A 21,338-nucleotide genomic window follows, 5' to 3' on the forward strand; every position below is an offset into this window, starting at 1 on the left:
GTTCTCCGTGGGCTTGCTGTGGATTCCTGTGGGCTCTCCCTGGGTGTGCTGCGTGCCTCAGTTGGTAGAACTGCTTGTCTAGTCTGAGCAAAGCCCTGAGTTCCATGTCCAGCATAGCTTAAAACAAGTGTAGTAATGCATGCTTATAACCCCAGCACTTGGGAGATAGAACAGGAGGATCAGGAGTTAAAAGTCATTCTCAACTAACCAATGAGTTCAAGGCCAGCCTGGGCTACATGAGACCATGTTTGAGAGAGAGGAGTGGGGAAGAGAGAGCATCATGAAAAGAGTAGCCATGAAAAGAGTAAGTGCAGAGGCCACCAAACCCTGACCACCACAAAAACTAATTTCAAGTGAAGTCAGACATACCAGCCTGAAGATAATTTCTCTCTATAGCAAAGATGATGAAAAAAAATAGAGGGAGGGACAGAAAGGTCACTAAGTGCCAGAGCATCAGCTAGTTTGCTGTGAGACTGTGACTCCTGGTAACATCAGAAGCTACAGCCACAAGTCACACCAACATGACCGCCCAGGCACGAGCTGAGCAAGGACAGCACCAATGAATGGATGGAGAAAATCCCCTGAAGCCTCAGCTCTGCATGGAGAACTACAGACCACAGTAAAGCTGGGAGCAGGAGAGGTGGTCCTCCCCAGGGAAGAGCACGCCAGTCGGAGTTCCGAAAACACATACAAATAACATAGACTCAACAGGTTGTGTTTAGGACTAGATGTACAGAAACATACAAATGCATCCGTGCAAGCAGTAAGAATGGATGAAAAGAGGCCATGAATCTGAAAGAGTGAAGCAGGGATGTATTGGAGGGTTTGGTGGGAAGGAAAGGAAGGAAGAAATGTAATTAAATGACAATCTCAAAAATAAAAAAAGAAACAAAAAGAATGAGAGAAATCAACCGCACATGCTGAGATTTCAACAGTGGCAGTGCCCTTGACTTTTACAATGTCTGTGTGTGTCTCTGTGTGAATGCATACATATTTGTATAAATGTATGTGCCTCCTAGTGGGAGGGAAAGGTGTTGCCTGTGTGCACAGAGGCTGGAGAGGGCATCGCATCCCTCACAGCTGGAGTGGCAGACATTTGTGGGAGGCCTGCCTTGTGACACAGGATCTGAACTCATGACAGTGAAGTGGGTGCTCTTAACCACAAGTCAGCTCAAACAGACTCTCTACTACAGAAAGTTTAAAACAAATCCAAAGAACAAAGGGAAGTATGGGAACCCCTATGAAGACATGACTATCTTGTTCTGCCACAGCCAGCTTGTTTACCTGTGTGCAACTTTCCAAACTGAATATAGTTGAGGCCGGTTTTCATGCAGCCCAGGCTGGCCTTGTGTAGCTAACTTTGCACTTAGGATTCTCCTGCCTCCAAGTCTGGTTTAGGTAGCACTGGGGATGATGGAAGTCAGGGCTTTATGCATTCTAAACAAATACTCTACCAACCCAAGTATGTCTCAGCCTCACAAACCAGGATATTTTTTAAGCAAACCACGGATGCTCACGAGCATGGTGATGTGGCATCCTGGTTAAACTTTTTCGGTACTGCAGGCTCCTGATGCAAGCAGAAACCTTGCTCTTGACCCGGATATTGTTGCTGGCTTATGAGGAACTCCATGTAACATGAACTGGTGTGGGTATCGCATTATTTTGGAAGCCTATGGCCACTGACTAGTGTCTCATTTCTTCAGAGTCCAAGTCACTCTCCTCAATAAGTGGGATGGCCAGAGGTCATTTCTAAAAGGTGAGCATGTAGCATCTAACCTGTTCCCATTCCTAAAGACACGCTTGTTGGTCTTTATCTTTTCTAGAACATTGAGCCCAAAATGAAAGTTTTCATCTATACGCTAAAACTTCAGGACTGCCCATCCTCAGGGAAGAGCCCCTCCTCACTGCTCTTCAGCCTGTTTGAAGGTGAGTGGACCAACATGTGGCAGATATTGAGTGATATTTGGTACACTGGCTTGTTGGGCAGTGATACTGAAATCAGGGGTTCTCATGAGGGAGGGGCCTAGGAAATGGCTGGACTAGAGCCAACCAAATGAGGCTAAAGTCCCCTGCCTTCTCTGGCAATGAGTTCCTACTGCCCCAAGACATTAAGAAGTTCTGTACAGATACCAAGGGGGCCCAGTATGGACACGAAAACCTTCAGGCCTCCGATGGGAACTGACAGCATAGAAACACAGTCTTGTTCTGGGTAGCCCCAGTGGCAGCTAAGATGTTAAAAACCTCTACATGTAGGATCTTGTGTTCTAGAACTCACTGTGTAGGCTAGCCAGGCCTTGAAGCCAAGCATAGCCTTTTTGGTGTGTGTGTGTGTGTGTGTGTGTGTGTGTGTGTGTGTGTGTGTGTGTGTGTCTGTACATGTTGATGCAGGTGCATGAGGATAGAAGACGGTGTAGGATCCTCTGGAAATGGGGTTACAGCATTTGTGAGCCAACTGCAGTGGATTCTGGAAAGTGAACTCTAGTCTTCTAGAAGAGCAGTCTGTTCCTTAACCAGTGTCACCCTTCCAACCCATGCCCAGCTTGTCTGGTTGAGCTTAGGAAGGCATTTTACCAATTAACTCCCCAGCCTTCTTTTTCAAAAATTTCCTAGCCAGGCAGTGGTGGTGCACACCTTTAATCCCAGCACTCTGGAGGCAGAGGCAGGTGGGTCTCTGAGTTCAAGGTCAGCCAGGACAGCTTGGGCTACACAGTGAAAGCCTGTCTCAAAAAAAAAAAAAAAAAAAAAAAAAAAAGAAAAAGAAAAAAGAAAAAGAAAGAGAAAAAAAGAACCAAAAAAGGGGGAAAACACAAGCAGATTGCCCTGAGACCTCCTGGGTCCAGGACTCTGGGATGGGTCCAGTTGTCTTTTGAATGTTTGGGTGATTGGTATGCACCCTGAAATGTGAGGACCGGCGTTCTAGTCCTCAGCAGGTCAGACACATCGATGGTATTTCCACAAGGGCTTAGAGTCATCGCTTGGGGTTCGGGCGAGGCAAACACTGATTGCATGTTTGTGCTTGAGCTCCACACACAGTCAACTAAGCTGCTTTTCTTACAGCTATAAATAAAGACCAAGTACAGACTGTTGGGTTCGACATCAATGCGTTCCTGAGCTGTCCATCCAGTTCTGAGGAGAGGTAATGTTGCACAGTTAACTACAAGTAACTGGCACTATGGGCTCTGCTGTTGTTTACATGGACAGTCCCTGGGGACCATTGTCCTTGTCTCTTGGTTTTGTTTGTTTGGTATGTGTGTGTGTGTGTGTGTGTGTGTGTGTGTGTGTGTGTGTGTGTGTGTGTGTGTGTTCATGCCCAAGCCTGAGTGTGTATGTATGTGCACCTGCCTGAGTGAGCCTGCAGAGGTTGAGAGTGTCAGATCCCTTAGAACTGGAGTTTCCATGTGAATGCTGGGAACTAAAGCCAGGCCATTCTGTCTTGTCCCTGCCTCTTACAATAGCAAATAGGCTGTAGCCATTTAACAGATGAGAGATGGAGGCTCAGAGGGAAGCTGGAAAAGCAGAGCCTCATGGAGATGTTCCTGGGCCCTCACACTCTGGGTGCCTCACTGTCAGATTTCTCCTAGGTCTACATATTTAGCAGAGCTGAGATTCAGAACCGGGGGAAGTGTGCATGTATGTGGCAGAGAAAGCAGGTTATGGGGCCAGCTAGATGGCTCAGTGGGTAAAGACACCTGCAGTCAAGCCCGACGGCCTGACACCCACAGATTGTCATGTGCACACTCCTGCACACAGAGCCCCTAAATAAACAAATGAGTAAATAAATAAGATGTAGGGCTAGCTGATGCCTTGTGTCCTAGTTTGCTTTCTGTTGCTGTGATGAAACACTGACCAGAAGCAACTTGGGAAGGAAAAGAGTTTCTTTCCTCTTACAGCTTACAGTCCTTCATGGCATGCAGCCAGGGTGGGAACTCAGGCAGGAGTTGAAGCAGAGGCCATAGGGGAATGCTGCTTGCTTGTTTGCTTTCCATGACCTGTTCAGCCCTCTTTCTTTTTTAAAGATTTATTTATTTATTTTTATGCATTTGGGTGTTTTGTCTGCATACATGCACACCAGAAGAGGGCGCTGTGATTCTTGGAACTACAGTTATAGACATCTGTGAGCCAATATGTGGATGCTGGGAATTGAACTCAGGACCTCTGGGAAAGCAGCCAGTGTTCCTGAATCTCTGAGCTGTCTTATCTCTCCAGCCCTCTGTCTCATTTCTTGTACATCCCAGGACTACCTACCTGGGGGTCATACTACCCACAGTGGGCTGGGCCCTCCCACATTTATCATTAAATCAAGAAAGTGTCCACAGACTTCTGGACAGGCAGGGCTGGCAGGAACATTTTCTCAGTCAAGCTTTCCTCTTCTCAGATGACCCTAGCTTGGTGTCAAGTTGACAAAAAACTATCTAGCACACCACACAAGCCTGGAGACCCAAGTTCGATTCCCAGGTCCCATGTAGAGGCAGAGGAAAAGAACGAACTCCATGAAGTTGACCATATACAGCAACCACAGCAGTAAATAATGAAACCTATAAAGTAGATAAATGTAATACCTTTTTTCAAGGGAAGAAAAAAGATAACTGGTTTAGGTATAGATCTGAACAGCCCACCAAAGTTTTGGGAAGTAAGTTCCTGACCTCAGCAACTACAGCAGTAAATAATGAAACCTAAAAAGTAGATAAATGTAATACCTTTTTTCAAGGGAATAGGTATAGATCTGAACAGTCCACCGAAGCTTTGGGAAGTAAGTTCCTGACCTCAGCTCTTCAGCGTAAGATGAATCACTTCCTTGAAGCACAGCCAACAGGCTCCAAAGAATCCTTATTTTAAAAAATTGTAAGAGCAATTGGGACCGGAGAGGTCATTCAGTACATAAAGTGCTTTCTCTGTAACCATGGGGCCCGTGCACCCTCAGAACAAGCATGAAGGCCAAGGATGTGGTACATGCTTCTCACCCCAGCGCTGGAGTCAGAGACGGTCCTCCTCTTCCTGACCCCTCCTCTTCCTCCTCCTCCCAACCCTCTTCCTCATTCTGCCCCTTCTCTCTCTTTCTCTTCCTCCTTCCTTCCTTTCTCTCTCTTTGTCTTCTTCTCTTCCCCCTCTTCCTCCTTTCTTCTTACTTCTTAAGGTTCCACTGTAGCCATGGCTGCCCTAGAACTCACTCTGTAGACCATGCTGGCCTCACATTCATAGAGATTTGCCTGCATCTGCCTCTGGAGTGCTGAGATTAAAGCCATGAGCCACCATGCATGACCCTTTGGGGCATTTATACCTCAGTCCTTAATTGTGTGCTTTTATGTCACTTCAATCCCACAGCCTATCTTGTTCTCTAACCGGGAGCCTGGTCTTTCAGACTGAGAGAGCAGCCGTGCCCTCTTCCCCTGTATCAGCCTACCAGAGAGTCTGGGCAGCCTTTGCTAACCAGTCTAGGGCAGAAAGGGATGCCTTCCTGCAAGATGTGTTCCCAGAAGGGTTCCTCTGGGGCGTGTCTACAGGAGCCTTTAATGTGGAAGGAGGTTGGGCCGAAGACAACAGAGGGCCGAGCATCTGGGACCACTACAGTAACCCGAATGCTGCCGAGGGCCAAGCCACGGCAAAGGTGGCCAGTGACAGTTACCACAAACCAGCCTCTGATGTCGCCCTGGTCCGAGGCCTCAGGGCTGGGGTGTACAAATTCTCCATCTCCTGGTCCCGGTTGTTCCCCACTGGACAGAAGAGCAGCCTCAACCTCAAGGGTGTCAGCTACTATAACAGACTGATAGACAGCCTGCTGGACTCCCACATCGAGCCCATGGCCACGCTGTTCCACTGGGACCTGCCCCAGGCCCTGCAGGATCAAGGCGGGTGGCAGAACGAGAGTGTGGTGGACGCCTTCCTGGACTATGCAACCTTCTGCTTCTCCACTTTTGGGGACCGTGTGAAGCTGTGGGTGACCTTCCACGAGCCGTGGGTGATAAGCTATGCAGGCTATGGCACTGGGCAGCATGCACCAGCTGTCTCTGACCCAGGAGTGGCTTCTTTTAAGGTACTGCCTCCCATCCCTGCAACCCCTATCAATTAGAACACACATTTGACCCTCTCTCTCCTTCCTGCCCTTGAAAGAAAACCAGAGAGAGGGAAGGAGAAGTACATTTTGTTATTGTCTCATACACTCAAGCTGACAGTGAACTTGTCATGCAACTGAGGATGGCCTTGAACTTCTGATCTCTTGCATGTATTCCTGAGAGGGGGGTCACAGCATCTGTCACTGAGCCTGAGTTTTAAACAGAGATGAGAATAGACCTAGGGTTCCTTTCATAATAGACAAGCAGTCTTCCACCTGAGCCACACCCTCAGCCCTGGTCAGTCTTCATGACTCCAAAGACAAGTTCCAGACTCTATCATGTACAGGGTCCTGGGTTCAATCCCCACCTCCTTGGTGCTGCGATGACAGACATGCCACCATGTGCTCTGTGCATTCTAGGCTAGCATGCAATTATATATATATATACATATATATTTGTATATATGTGTGTGTATATATACATATATATGTGTGTGTATACATATATATATATATGCCTTGAAGCATTTATTTATTTGCATTGATTTTTTTTGAGATAGGTCTCAGATTATAGCTCAAGCTAACCTGAAAAATCACAATTTTCAGTCTTCAGCTCACAGAAATATCCTCCTGGCTCAGCCTCTAAAGTACAGACCAAGCCACCACACCTGGTTTTCGCAAGCTTTTCTTATGGTTAAGAATTTCCCAAGTGTTTATAGTGTGGCTCTTGAGATATTTTACAGAGACCGGGCTGGGAAAGTCTTGACGTTTTCTTCTCCTTCCTTCCTGTAGTAGTTACTACTCTTACTGCTATGACAATATCCCTGTCAAAAGCACTTAGAGGCTGGGTGGTGGTGGCGCACACCTTTAATCCCAGCACCCGGGAGGCAGAGGCAGGTGGGTCTCTGAGTTCAAGACCAACCTGGTCTATACACCAAGTTCCAGGACAGCCAGAGCTACACAGAAAAACCCTGTCTTTTTTTTTTTTTTTTTGGTTTTTTTTTTTTTTTTTTCGAGACAGGGTTTCTCTGTAGCTTTGGAGGTTGTCCTGGAACTCACTCTGTAGACCAGGCTGGCCTCGAACTCACAGAGATCCGCCTGCCTCTGCCTCCCGAGTGCTGGGATTAAAGGCGTGTGCCACCAACGCCCGGCAAAACCCTGTCTTGAAAGGCAAGCAAGCAAACCACAGAACACTTAATGGAAGGAAGGGCTCCTTTTGGCTCAATTCTAAGGTACAGTTGACCATAGCTGAGAAGGCATGGCGGCGGGACGTGAGGCAGCTGGTCACACGGTATCCACAGTCAGAAAGCAGACTGATGGATGCTGTGCTCGGTTCCATTTCTCCCTTTTCCTCAGTCCAGGACCCCATAGAATGGCACCATCCGCCTTTAGCGTGGGCCTTCCCACCTCAGTCAATCCATTCTAGAATCTTCCTCAGAAACTGCCTCACAGACATGCCCAGGTTTGTCCACTAGATGATTCTAGATTTTGTTACGCTGACAATGTTGATTGTCAAGATAATTTTTTTTTCTTCCCTCTTCTTTTTCTCTGTGGTCCTGGACCTCAGGAGCAGCTAGAGCCACACCCTCCTCCTTCAGGTCCTGCTCTGTATCACTTCATGCCTTGTCTTACGGCTGTTGGGACAAGACACCGTAGGCTGGCCCTCAGACAGGTTCCTCACAGTCTCGGGCCTGAGAGTCTAAGATCAAGGCACTGACTGGCCTGCTCCAGTTTCCAGTGTGGTCTGTCCTCTCTATAGGCAGCTTTCTTACCTTGTCCTCTGGGATGGAACGATGACAGACAGAGCCCCTCACTGGTGGCTCTTTCTGTAAGGACAGCAGCCTCAGCCTTTTCCTACCCAGTCCCCTTCCAAGGGCCTCTCCAAACACTGGCACACTGAGGCTTAGGGATTCACACGTACTTCTAGAGGGACACAGTTCAGCCCGAATAAATGGACACAGGTAAGATTCTTGTACCTACGAGTGCTTCTCCCCGGTACTGGGCCTTCTTTTCCTTTCCCTTTCTTTCTTCTTTTTAGGTTTTCAAGACAGGGTCTCTCTGTGTAGCTCTGGCTGTCCTGGAACTCACTCTGTAGACCAGGCCTGCCTCTGCCTCCCCAGGGCTGGGATTGATGGCATGTACCACCACACCCCTCTGGGTTCTCTTCTGTATTTGCTTTTGTGGCTTAGTTTAGTGACCCTGGTCTCCTCACCACTGCGTCATCCGTGCTACTCCATACTACTGTACAGCTGTGATGGCTCTTTCCTTTGTTTGAAAGATGGCCCCACGGAGTCCAGGTTGCCTTTGAACTTGCTATGTAGACAAGGAACCTCTGATCCTCCTGCCTCCACCTTCTGAGTTCTGTGACTTCAGGCTGGCACCACCGTGCCAGGTTCTGCTGGCTTCAGCAGTAACTTGTCGGCACTGCTGACATTCTTCCTGTTTCCTCCCAAGGTGGCTCACTTGATCCTCAAGGCGCATGCCAGAACTTGGCATCACTACGACCTTCACCACCGCCAGCAGCAGCAGGGCCGAGTGGGCATTGTGCTCAATTCAGACTGGGCAGAGCCCCTGGACAGGGAGAGTCCCCAGGACCTTGCTGCTGCGGAGCGCTTCCTGCACTTCATGCTGGGCTGGTTCGCACACCCCATCTTTGTGGATGGAGACTATCCCAGCACCCTTAGGGCCCAGATCCAGCACATAAACCAGCAGTGTGGCGGTCCTCTGGCCCAGCTCCCAGAGTTCACTGCAGAGGAGAAGCAGCTCCTGAAAGGCTCCGCAGACTTCCTCGGTCTGTCTCATTATACATCGCGCCTCATCAGCAAGGCTGGGCAGCAGACCTGCATCCCCAGCTACGATAACATTGGAGGCTTCTCCCAGCACGTAGACCCCACGTGGCCCCAGACTGCATCTCCCTGGATCCGGGTAGTGCCCTGGGGCATAAGGAGGCTGCTTGTGTTTGCTTCCATGGAATACACGAAAGGAAGCGTTCCAATCTTCTTGGCTGGGAATGGCATGCCGCTAGGGGAAGGAGGGGATCTCCTTGATGACTCAGTGAGAGTCAACTACTTCAACCTGTACATCAACGAAGTGCTCAAGGGTAAGAAGGCTGCTGGTCCTGAGGCCTGCTGAATAAATGCCATCCCTTCTGAAGGAGACTCCCCACCTATAGTGGGATACAGAATGGACCGACACTTAGGATAGGACCCCAACCACTGGCTCCCCTCAGTGCATAGCCCCTTTGAGCTCCATCTCCCTCAGCTGGCCATCTAGTGTGCACTGCACATCCCCGTTCTGCAGTTGAGCCATACATCCATGCTCGGTCTGACCCCATGTACCCTCTTATCCAAGCTGAAAGGGATGGCAAGTGGTTCTCAGCCCCTAGGTCACTAAACTAGAGTCAGTCCATGATACCTGCCACTCACAGAAGCCAATGAGCAGGGACAGGGACTGCTCTATTCAGAGGATCAGCTGTCTGAGAAGACCAGATTAATAGCCTAGCACTGTCGTCCATATCTCCTCCAGAGGGAGGGAGGGAGAGAGAGAGAGAGAGAGAGAGAGAGAGAGAGAGAGAGAGAGAGAGAGAGAGAGAGAGAGAGAGAGACAGAGAGAGAGAGACAGAGAGAGACAGAGAGAGAGAGAGAAGAGAGAGAGAGAGAGAGACAGACAGAAAGAGAGAGAGAGAGAGAGAGAGAGACAGAGAGAGGAGGTCAGCCTCACTCCAGTCTATGCCTCCATCTTCATGTGACTTTTACCCTTACAGACACTTGGACATGTGTGGTGGTGTTTCCCTTTATCTCCAGCACTTGGAATCAAAGGCAGGAGGATTGAGAGTTCAAAGTCATCCTGGAATACTTAGTGAGAGCGCCTGTCTCAAAAATGATGACATGGGCCAGGGATGTAATTCAGTTGGGAGCGTGCTTTCCTAGCACGGTGACAGTAGTGGACCCCATCCCCAGCACTGTGTAAGCTGGGGAATGTGTGCCTGTAGTACCAGTTCTGAGGAGGTGGAGGCAGTGGGCTCAGGGCTTTAAGTTTATCCTTAGCTACAGAATTGGAAGCCAGCCTGGGTCACTTTGTTATTAGTTTTTCAAGGTGAACATGCTCAGGGTGGGGGTGGGGGTGGCAGCTAGAGAAATGGCTTAGTGGTTAAGAGCACTGGCTGCTTTTCTGTAGAACCTGAGTTCAATTCCCAGTACTTATATGGTAGCTCACACCCCTCGGGGACTCTAGGCCCAGGGTACCTGATGCCCTCTTCTGGCCCCTGTAGGTACCACACTCATGGTGCCCAGATGTAAATGCAGGCAGGACACCCATACATAAAGATGATTTTAAAATTGAGAGAGAGAGAGAGAGAGAGAGAAGAAAACATAGGGAGATGGCATCCCTCAGATGAGGGAGCAACATCTGAGGTTGTCTTCTGGTTTTCCCACGCATTCACACACGGGTACACATACACACACACACACACACACACACACACACACACACACTCATGCACTTGCACACATCTGACTTTTGCTTTCTCTTTTTAGCTGTCAAGGAGGATTTGGTGGATGTCCGTTCATACATTGCTCGTTCCCTCATTGATGGTTTCGAAGGACCCGCAGGTTACAGCCAGAGGTTTGGGCTGTACCATGTCAACTTCAATGACAGCAGCAGGCCAAGAACAGCCAGGAAATCTGCCCACTTCTTCACCAGCGTCATTGAAAAGAACGGTTTCCCTGCAGAGAGAGTAAGAAGAAACCCACTGCCTATGAGAGCTGGCTTTTCCTCCAGAGCCACAGCCAGCCTCAACTTCCCATCTGAGGTGCCCTCCCAGGCGAAAACAGTGTGGGAGAAGTTCTCCAACCAGCCCAAGTTTGAAAGAGACCTATTCTATCATGGCACATTCCGGGATGACTTCCTGTGGGGTGTGTCCTCTTCGGCCTATCAAATCGAAGGAGGTTGGGATGCTGACGGCAAAGGCCCCAGCATTTGGGACAACTTCACCCACACCCCGGGGAATAATGTGAAAGACAATGCCACCGGAGATATAGCGTGTGACAGCTATCACCAAATGGATGCTGACCTAAACATTCTTCGCGCCCTAAAGGTCAAGGCCTATCGGTTCTCTATCTCCTGGTCTCGGATTTTCCCAACAGGAAGAAACGATTCCATCAACACTAATGGTGTTGATTATTACAAAAGGCTGATTGACAGCTTGGTGGAGAGCAACATCTTCCCCATGGTGACGCTGTTTCACTGGGACTTGCCCCAGGCTCTCCAGGACATTGGAGGTTGGGAGAACCCTTCTTTGATTGAGTTGTTCAACAGTTATGCAGACTTCTGTTTCAGGACCTTTGGTGACAAAGTCAAGTTCTGGATGACCTTTAATGAGCCCTTGTATCTGGCACTGTTAGGCTACGGTTCAGGGGTGTTTCCCCCAAATGTGCAGGACCCGGGCTGGGCACCTTACAGGGTCAGCCATGTAGTCATCAAGGCTCATGCTAGAGTCTACCATACTTATGCTGAGAAATACAAGCAGGAGCAGAATGGGGTCATTTCACTGAGCCTCAACACCCATTGGGTGGAGCCCAAGAACCCAGGGCTCCAAAGAGATGTGGAAGCTGCTGACCGGATGCTGCAGTTTTCCCTGGGCTGGTTTGCCCACCCCATTTTCAGAAACGGGGACTATCCAGATGCAATGAAATGGAATGTGGGGAACAGGAGTGAGCTGCAGCACCTGGCTGAGTCCCGCCTGCCCAGCTTCACAGAGGAGGAGAAGGGTTACATCATGGGTACCGCTGATGTCTTCTGCCTCAACACCTACTCGTCCGTATTTGTGCAGCACAGCACTCCTAGGCTGAACCCCCCCAGCTATGATGATGACCAGGAGCTAATGGTCAGCAATATGGAATCTTCATTGACCTCCACGGCAGTGCACGCAGCCGTGCCCTGGGGGATGCGGAGGCTGCTGAACTGGATCAAGGAAGAGTATGGCAACATTCCCATTTACATCACTGAGAATGGGCAGGGGCTTGACACCCCCACGCTGGACGACACACAAAGGATATTCTACCACAAAACCTATATCAACGAGGCTCTGAAAGGTACATGAGGCTTCAGCTTCTCTCACTAAACTTCCTAGTCTCCCTGTCCTCCGTCTGTCATCTGTCCAGTCTCCCTGTCCTCCATCTGTCCTGTGTCCAGTCTCTCTGTCCTGTGTCCTCCGTCTGTCCTGTGTCCAGTCTCTCTGTCCTGTGTCCTCTGTCTGTCCTGTGTCCAGTCTCTCTGTCCGTCATCTGTCCTGTATCCAATCTCCCTGTCCTCTGTCTGTCCTGTGTCCAGTCTCTCTGTCCTCTGTCCGTCATGTGTCCTGTGTCCACTCTCTCTGCCCTCCATCTGTCCTGTGTCCACTCTCCCTGTCCTCCATCTGTCCTGTGTCCACTCTCCCTGTCCTCTGTCTGTCCTGTGTCCACTCTCCCTGTCCTCTGTCTGTCATGTGCCCAGTCTCTCCTGTCCTCTGTCCGTCATGTGTCCTGTGTCCAGTCTCTCTGCCCTCCATCTGTCATGTGCCCAGTCTTCCTGTCCTCTGTCCGTCATGCGTCTCCATGCTTTGGCAGGCACTCTGAAAGTCTCCCTTGTGGACATGGGACAGGGAACAGTTAGTTAAGTGTTTGTCTTGCAAGCATGAGGACCAGAGTTCAATTTCCAGGGAAAAGCCAGGAAGGGTACATTTGTAATCTCTATGCCAAGGAAACAGAAAGGGGTGCATTCCTGGTACTCTCTGGCCAGCTAGCCTAGCCCACTTAGCAAGCTCTAGGTTAAATGAGAGGCCCTGAACAGGAAAAGTGAGTGACACCCAAGAAGTGACTGACATCTGAGGTTGTGTTCTGGCCTACACACACACAGAAATACACACATACACACACATGCATACACACACATGCATATATACTCACCACATACAGACACACAAACATACACATAAATACACACATACTCACACACATATACAAACACAGATAAATAAAAATGTAAGTCCACTGCTAGAGCTGGGAATGTGACTCAGTAAACTGCTTGCCTGGAATACAAAGCTCTAGTCTCTAGTCCCAGCCCTAAAGTGGACATGGTGATATACACCTGCAGTCCTACTGCTGGTGGGGTAGGGACAGAAGGAGCAGAAAAAAATCCAAGTTTATCCTTGACTGTACAGTGAGTTCAAGGCCAGCCTGGTCTACAAAGCGAGTTCCAGGACAGCTAGGGCAACACAGAGAACCCGTCTCAAATAAAATAAAATAAAATAAAAACACGAAAACAAAACGAAACAAACAAAAAGTAAAACTGATGTGGTGACATGTTCCTCTCCCAGGAAGCATGTGACTGCACACTTCTGTGGTTTAGGGACATAGCCTGGAGTCCAGTGACAGCACATGGCTGGCCTTCCCGAGGCTCCTACCCACTGGCTAAAGCTTTGTCTGGTCTCTTTGTCATATCCTAGCCTACAGGCTGGATGGTGTGGACCTTCGAGGGTATTCTGCCTGGTCTCTGATGGACAACTTCGAGTGGCTGTCGGGCTACACAGTCAAGTTTGGACTGTATCACGTTGACTTTGACCATGTGAACAGGCCTCGAACAGCAAGAGCCTCAGCCAGATACTATACAGAGGTCATTACCAACAACGGCATGCCCCTGGCCAAGGAGGATGAGTTCCTGTATGGAGAGTTCCCCAAGGGCTTCGTCTGGAGTGCAGCTTCTGCTGCATATCAGGTGAGGAGTTTGGAGCCGTGGGCTCACTTTCCTCCTTGCTGCTGGGAGCCAAGCATCTGCACAGTGCTGGGGAGGCTGGCATACAGAAACCAGAGCCTCCAGCAGACCTGTGCAGACGTGTGTGTGTGTGTGTGTGTGTGTGTGTGTGTGTGTGTGTGTGTGTGTGTGTGTGTGCGCGCGTGTGTGTCCAGGTGCCTCACACCTCCAAATTCAGTTAGATCTGTGTGGGCAGGGGCTGTCTTGTTACTTGTCTTGTCGCTTTGATAAATGCCTGACACAGGCAACTTGAGGGTTTAGATTTGTCTCAGTTTTAAGGGTGCAGTCCATCATGAGATCATGATGATGGGAAGTCCTGATAGCAGGGGTGTGAGCAGCTGGTCACATGGCAGTCACAGTCAGGAAGCAGAGAGCGATGGATGCTGGTGCTCAGCTCACTTTCTCCTTTTATTCAGTCCAGGGCTCCAGCCTCTAATCGGTACCTCCCACATTCATGGTGATTTTCCCCACTTTAGTTACTCCAGTTTAGAAACTTCTTTACAGATTGGCCAGATGTTTGTCTCCTAGGTGTCTGTAGACCTTGTCAAGGGCTGAGATGGACATTTGGAGGGTCAGATGGATCAGGTAGAGCCACGACAGACGTGTGTGTGTGTGTGTGTGTGTGTGTGTGTGTGTGTGTGTGTGTGTGTGTATCCAGGTGCCTCACACGACAGTAAGAGGCAGGCAAATGCATAATTTCCCTGGAGGCCTCCATCTCTCACCAGTTCATCTATGCAGACAGCCTGCCTATATGGGCTTTTTCTGAAATTTCATGGCAAAGGAGGTAAATACAATATATGCGATGCTATTGTCTGTCCTCGGGAAAACAATAGCTAAGGTGAATGGGCAAGGGGTATGGCTCAGTGCAGGCAGCTGACTCCTTACTGGGCATGGGGCTCCAGGTTTGATCTCCAGTACCATAGAGAAAAAGCAATAGGCAACTTGGGTCCATGTCCCTTATCTTCTGGCTACTTTTTGTTGCTGTCATAAAATACTGTGACCTAGGCAACCTACAGTAGGATGAGTCTATTTGGGCTTCCTGTAGACAGTCACTGCTGCTGGGGTTTGCCAGCTTCCAGTGCCCACCCCAGCACATGATAGAGTCAGCCACAGTGCTGCCAGACTGACACATAGTAGGTGAACATTAACTGCCTGTTGATTTGTCCTGTTTGTTCAACTCGAGGAAACCCCAGGTCTCTGTTATGTGCTCTGGCCAACACCTTACACTAAGGCTCAGTAGAGGCAACCCCAAGGCCTCAAAGGCTTCGTCCTATTATGTTTCCGGCAGACAGCATCAGTCTTCTGTGGCAGAGTTTTTCAACTTGGGTCTGATCAGCATTCCGTTTTTAAAGGACTCCCTCTCTCTTCCCCTCCCTCCCTCTTCTAATAGGTCCTAATAATAAAAGCCCGAGTCAGGTATAGGGTTAAATGTTGAAAGATCAGAGAGATAAAGGAGCAAACCACAGCCATACCTCACCTCCTCAACTTCCCAGCCAAAGAGAGACTGGGCTCCTGTCTCCTCCCACCTACATTCCTCTCCCGCCCAGCCATCTCACTTCCTGTCTGTCTGTACAGATCCCCAGACCTCTATGGTTGCTATTGGCAAGCTCCACCCTGTGGTCTTCAGGCAAGCTTTATTTGTTAGAGCACAAACAAAGTATCACCACGTTCCTCCCTCCCTCTCTTCTCCTTGTCCTTCCCGTATTTCCTCCTTTTCCTTTCCTCCTTTTTTCTTTCCAGTTTTGTTGTTGTTGTTTTAGAGACAGAGTCCCATATTTCAGGCTGTCCTTGAATTTGCTGAACACCCCAGAATTCTTGGACTCTTGACCATCCTGCCTCCATCTCCCCAAATGCTGGGGTTACAGTTGTGCAGCACTAGCTTGGTTTATGCAGAGCTGGGGTGGAGTAGCCCAGAATCCATGCATGCTAGGCAAGCCTTGACCAGGTAAGCCCTGGCTGTTTTTCATAGCAGCCAGCAGTCTGGACACTTGTATCCTCACTGCCCCTGGAGTGTCACAACTTGTAGGTCCTCTCAGTAGTCAGAACTGAAAAACACGTGGATGTACCAACAATTACATTTGTGTAAATTTACACAACTAACTAATTATAGATCAGACAGGGTCTTATGTATTCCAGGCTAGCTTCAAACTCACCCTGTAGCCAACAATGAACTTGAATTTCGGATCCTCCTGTCTCTACCTTCCAAGTATTGGGATTACTGGCATGCATCAACACTCCTGATATATGCAGTGCTGAGGATAGAACTCAGGGCCTCATGGGTGCCATGCAAGGCCTCTTCTAACTTAGCCACATCCCCCAGTCCCACACTTTGTGTATTTAAAGCCATGAGTTCATATCCATACATCCAGTTCAAATATGACTCCATAAGGAAATGCTAGCCCTTTTTTTTCCATATTTGTATTCCTTTCTCCAGTGAAGAACTCTCTATATGGATCTCTCTCTCTGTCTGTTTCTCTTACACACACACATGAGATTCTCTGTCTTTGTTTCTCTTACACACACACATGAGATTCTGTCTCTGTTTCTCTTACACACACACACACATATATGAGATTCTCTGTTTCTCTTACACACACATATGAGATTCTCTGTCTCTGTTTCTCTTACACACACACACAAGATTCTCTGTCTCTGTTTCTCTTACACATACACACACATGCACACACACAAAATTCTCTGTCTCTGTTTCTCTTATACACACACATATGAGATTGTTTCTCTTACACACACACATATGAGATTCTCTGTCTCTGTTTCTCTTACACATACACACACACACACACACGCGTACACACAAAATTCTGTCTCTGTTTCTCTTACACACACATACACATACACACACACAGATGCCTATACTACTTGGTGATATGGGAAGCCAGCCCAGAAGCAGAGTGCAGCGTGATGCTGCCATGTGTGCAGGTGACTAGTAACTGGCCACAGGGTGTATGGGGAAGGCTCCCCAAGGTGATGCAGAGGGCAGTCTGTGTTTGGTCAGATGACTTAGACTACCTCTTGTTGTCTTGAGATTGAAGGTGCCTGGAGAGCAGATGGCAAAGGACTCAGCATTTGGGACACATTTTCCCACACACCACTGAAGATTGAGAATAATGACACAGGAGATGTGGCTTGTGACAGTTACCACAAGATTGCTGAAGATGTGGTGACCCTTCAGAACCTGGGTGTGTCCCACTACCGATTCTCCATCTCCTGGACTAGAGTCCTCCCCGACGGAACCACCAAGTTCATCAATGAAGCAGGACTCAACTACTATGTTCGATTCATAGATGCTCTGCTGGCTGCTGGCATCACACCACAGGTGAGGGCCTGGTCCCTGGAGGCAGTGAGTCAACAGGACCCATTTAGTATGTAAAAAAAATGCTGGGCTTTTATTTTATTTTACTCATTTATTTTTAAGGTGCTGTCTGCCTCTTATATCCATTTATTTATTTTTCAGATAGGGTCTTATTTATTTATTCTTTTGTTATTTATTTATTTATGTTGGAGAGAAGGCCTCCTACATCAAAGAGGCCTCTAACTCCTAATGTAGCTGAAGATGTCCTTGAACTTCTGATGTGTCTGCCTTCATCTCTTGAGTGCTAGGCTTGTCGGTGTGCCCTGCACCACCATGCCATTTCTGTGGTGCTGGGGGTGGAACCCTGGGTGGCATGCATGCTAGGGAAGTAGTCTATCACCTGAGTCATATTGCCAACCCCTAAAAGGTAGGTGTGTGTGTGTGTGTGTGTGTGTACATGTGCTCATGTGCACGTGTGCAAAGGACAAATCCACAGGGCTGACCTCTCTGAGGCTGAGCCTAGATCATCAGGTTTGGTGGCGAGCACCTCTACCTGCTGAGCCATCACCCCAGGCACCAAATGGCTTTTCTACTTGGGTTTTTTTTTTTTTTTTTTTTTGGTTTTACGAGACAGGGTTTCTCTGTTTTGGATGCTGTCAGTCCAGCCCCGTCCACTTGGGTTTTGAATTGTCCATAAATTCACATGGTACAGAACCAAAGAATGAAGCGTCTTCTACCCCATTCTGGAGATAGCTCAGGACTCCCCACGCCTTTCCATGTCGTTGTCCCTGCATGTCTCATGTTGCTAGCTTCCCGAGGAAATAGTTGATAGAATATTGATCTGGCTTCCCCCCTTCCTCAGGTGACCATGTATCACTGGGACCTGCCTCAGGCACTGCAAGACATCGGGGGCTGGGAGAACGAGACAATTGTGCAGCTGTTTAGGGACTATGCAGATGTGCTCTTCCAGAAGCTGGGGGACAAGGTGAAGTTTTGGATCACCCTGAATGAGCCCTTCGTCATTGCTGCCCAAGGCTATGGCAGTGGAGTAAAGGCTCCAGGTAAAGGCCCTGGCCCAACTTGTCGTAACAATCCTTTTTTCTTTTTTGGTTTTTTTCGAGACAGGGTTTCTCTGTGGCTTTGGAGGCTCTCCTGGAACTCGCTCTGTAGACCAGGATGATCTCAACTCACAGAGATCTGCCTCCCAAGTGCTGGGATTAAAGGCATGCGCCACTACTGCCCGGCTTTGTTGTAGCATTCTTAACAGATTGAGGACCTGGAACCCAGGTGGCTTGAGAAGTCATGGCTAGGCAGTGTGTTGGAAACCCTGCCTCTACAGGCCTGGGGGGAGGGATGAGCTGGTAAAGTGCTTGCCATGCAAATATGGGGGTCTGAGTTCTCTTCCCAGAACCCATGTAAAAAACAAAACAAACAAACAAACAGAAAACCAGGGATGGATTTGTAATCCTAGTCCTGGAAAGGCAGAGTTAGGTGGCTCGTGGGGCTTACTGGTGACCCTGTCTCGGAGAAGTAGATGGTGTCTCTGTGAATGATACCTAAGGCTGTCCTCTAGCCTCCACCTATACTCACACAAATTAACACATGTCCCTACCCACACAACCAACGCCCCCCCCCACTTTAAGCTTGAAATGGGTTAGGGAGGTTATTTCTCAAATCACATATGGATGCATCTTCTGTGGTTCTTAGTTGGCATTTCAATTTGAGCACTGTTCTCGTGGCATGTGCTATTGTTGCCATTGGGTGTGTCCTCCAGTCTTGACTTCATAGTGGTCCCCTAGATTCTAGGATGTCAACTTCTGAGCATACATGATGGTAGATGTCCCACGGAGGAGGGGACATAAGCCAACAAAGGTCAAGTGCCTTTTCTCATCCAGAGTGCTGCCGGCTGCTGCCCATGAACCATCTGGGTCCTTTCTTACATCTTTACTTCATATTCTCCTGGGAAGAGGCTGACTTACTGTCTGCCAGCCAGCAGGAGGGAGATCTGGGATCGGAATGCCAGTCTCCCAGGTATCAAATCTTTCCTCCCATGCATAGAGAAGATGGTGTTTCCCACTGATATCCCTGTGTGTGTTTCCAGGAATCTCCTCCAGGCCTGGCACGGCTCCATACACTGCTGGCCACAACCTAATAAAGGCTCACACTGAGGCTTGGCATCTCTACAATGACAAGTACCGCGCCAGCCAGAAAGGTGTGATTTCCATCACCATCAGCAGTGACTGGGCTGAGCCCAGGGATCCCTCCAAGCAGGAGGACGTCGAAGCTGCCAGGAGATATGTCCAGGTGTGTCCTCTGGTGTCATGGACTGGTATTTGTGGGTCTGCAGTCTGGACCAGCCGATCAGCCCTGGGTCCGTTCCTGAGTGGGGAGTGTGGATGGGGGAAAGGCTAGAGACGTTCAAGAGAGAGACATAGGATAGTGTCAGGAAGGCAGTTTCAGTCCAAACTGAATGTGCTTCTGTTTATTCACGCATCATCTTAAGTAACCAACCAAAGGTGGGGACAACGGCAGAAGACTTCTATTATCATGTATAGAGGACAAATAGCAGTTACTTCCCTTAATCCAAAGACACACCTAGCTGCACGTACTACTCAGCCATCAGACGCTTCATAGCTGCACATATCACTTAGCCTTCAGGATGAGTGTAAACTCACGTGGGCCCAAATCTAATGTCCTTTAGATAGAGCCATTTACCACCAAGGCCAGGGCATCCTGTAGCCATTAAGCTAATGTCTTAGAGACAATAGGAATGATCCTGAGCTCTCTGAACTCATGACAAGGTGGAATGGACTTCTATATAAGGTCCTGACACTCTGGGTACCATCTCTTCTTGGCTATCTTCTCTCCCACTCTACTTTGAAAGAAATAGATGGAGACCAGGAATCAAAGCTTTTAGATCTAATCTCACTTTTGCTTACTTGATGTGAGCTTGAAGGGAAATACTTAACTGTTCTGTTCTTCAGGTTTTTCATCTGTGAATTAGATGTTTCTACATAGAGATTTGTTGTGATGAAGGGGATGAGTTATAAGAGGCTGAGTTTTGCCGGGCGTTGGTGGCGCACGCCTTTAATCCCAGCACTCAGGAGGCAGAGGCAGGCGGATCTTTGTGAGTTCGAGACCAGCCTGGTCTATAAGAGCTAGTTCCAGGACAGCCTCCAAAGCCACAGAGAAACCCTGTCTCGAAAAACCAAAAAAAAAAAAAAAAAAGAGGCTGAGTTTTTAAAAAAGATTTCGTTTGTTTTTCGGAGACATGGTTTCTGTGTGAAGCCCTGGCTGTCCTGGAACTTGCTCTGTAGACCAGGCTGGCCTAGAACTCACAGAGATCTACCTGCCTCTGACTCCAGAGTGCTGGAATTAAAGGTGTACGCCACCACCACCCAATTTATTTTATTTTTAATTATGTGTATGTATGTGTGCCTGTGAGCGCATCTGATATCCAGGAACGGTTGTGAGCCACATGAGCAGGGCACTGGGAACCAAACTCAGGTCCTCTGGAGAGCAGCAAATACACTTGACAGTTGAACCTCTTCTTCAGCCAGAGACTGAGTTCTAAGTCTTAAAAAGTTGTCTATAGGTTGACAAGATGGCTCAGTGGGTGAAGGAACTTGCCAGTGCAAGCCTGGTGACTTGAATTCTATCCTCAGATAGAAGGAAGGAGATGGGCTGGAGAGATGACTTAGCCTTTAAGAGCACTGACTGCTCTTCCACAGGCCCTGTCAATTCCCAGCACCCACATGGGCAGCTCACAACTGTCTGGAACTCCTGTTCCGGGAACCCAACACCCTCACACAGACATATGTGCAAGCAAAACACCAGTGTATATAAAATGCAAATACATTAATTTTAAAAAGTGGGGGAGAAGAGACTCCACAGAGTTGACTTGTGACCTTCACATGTCCACCATGGTACCCGTCCCTGCTCCACATCATACACACCACCGCCATCGCTGCCACCGCCACCACTGATGACAATTTTAAAAATTGTTAGTCCGGGCCCGGGGAGGTAACTCCTTTGACTGAGTGCTTGCTTAGCATGCATGGAGTCTGAGGGTCTGTCCTTGGCACTGCATAAAACTGGTTATGGTGATACGTGCCTGTGAGCCTAGCACTTTGGAGACTGACGCAGGAGGGTCAGGAGTTTTTGGTCATCCTTAGCTACATAGCAAGT

The 21,338-nt window shown here is 48.7% G+C and overlaps 1 protein-coding gene across 1 annotated transcript in view; it reads left to right on the forward strand.

The window, feature by feature from the left end:
• Lct (lactase) overlaps positions 1 to 21,338 on the forward strand; it is a 38,373-nt gene that overhangs the window by 9,837 nt on the left and 7,198 nt on the right. The window contains exons 4-12 of the mRNA XM_040737941.1: positions 1,824 to 1,926; positions 3,058 to 3,136; positions 5,323 to 6,031; positions 8,504 to 9,149; positions 10,585 to 12,141; positions 13,533 to 13,801; positions 16,884 to 17,174; positions 18,013 to 18,211; positions 19,252 to 19,454. Coding sequence (XP_040593875.1) covers positions 1,824 to 1,926; positions 3,058 to 3,136; positions 5,323 to 6,031; positions 8,504 to 9,149; positions 10,585 to 12,141; positions 13,533 to 13,801; positions 16,884 to 17,174; positions 18,013 to 18,211; positions 19,252 to 19,454 — 4,056 coding nt within the window. The remainder of the gene's footprint in view (positions 1 to 1,823; positions 1,927 to 3,057; positions 3,137 to 5,322; positions 6,032 to 8,503; positions 9,150 to 10,584; positions 12,142 to 13,532; positions 13,802 to 16,883; positions 17,175 to 18,012; positions 18,212 to 19,251; positions 19,455 to 21,338) is intronic.

Source organism: Mesocricetus auratus, unplaced genomic scaffold, assembly GCF_017639785.1.
Source record: "Mesocricetus auratus isolate SY011 unplaced genomic scaffold, BCM_Maur_2.0 Super-Scaffold_100676, whole genome shotgun sequence".
NCBI classification, from domain to species: domain Eukaryota; kingdom Metazoa; phylum Chordata; class Mammalia; order Rodentia; family Cricetidae; genus Mesocricetus; species Mesocricetus auratus.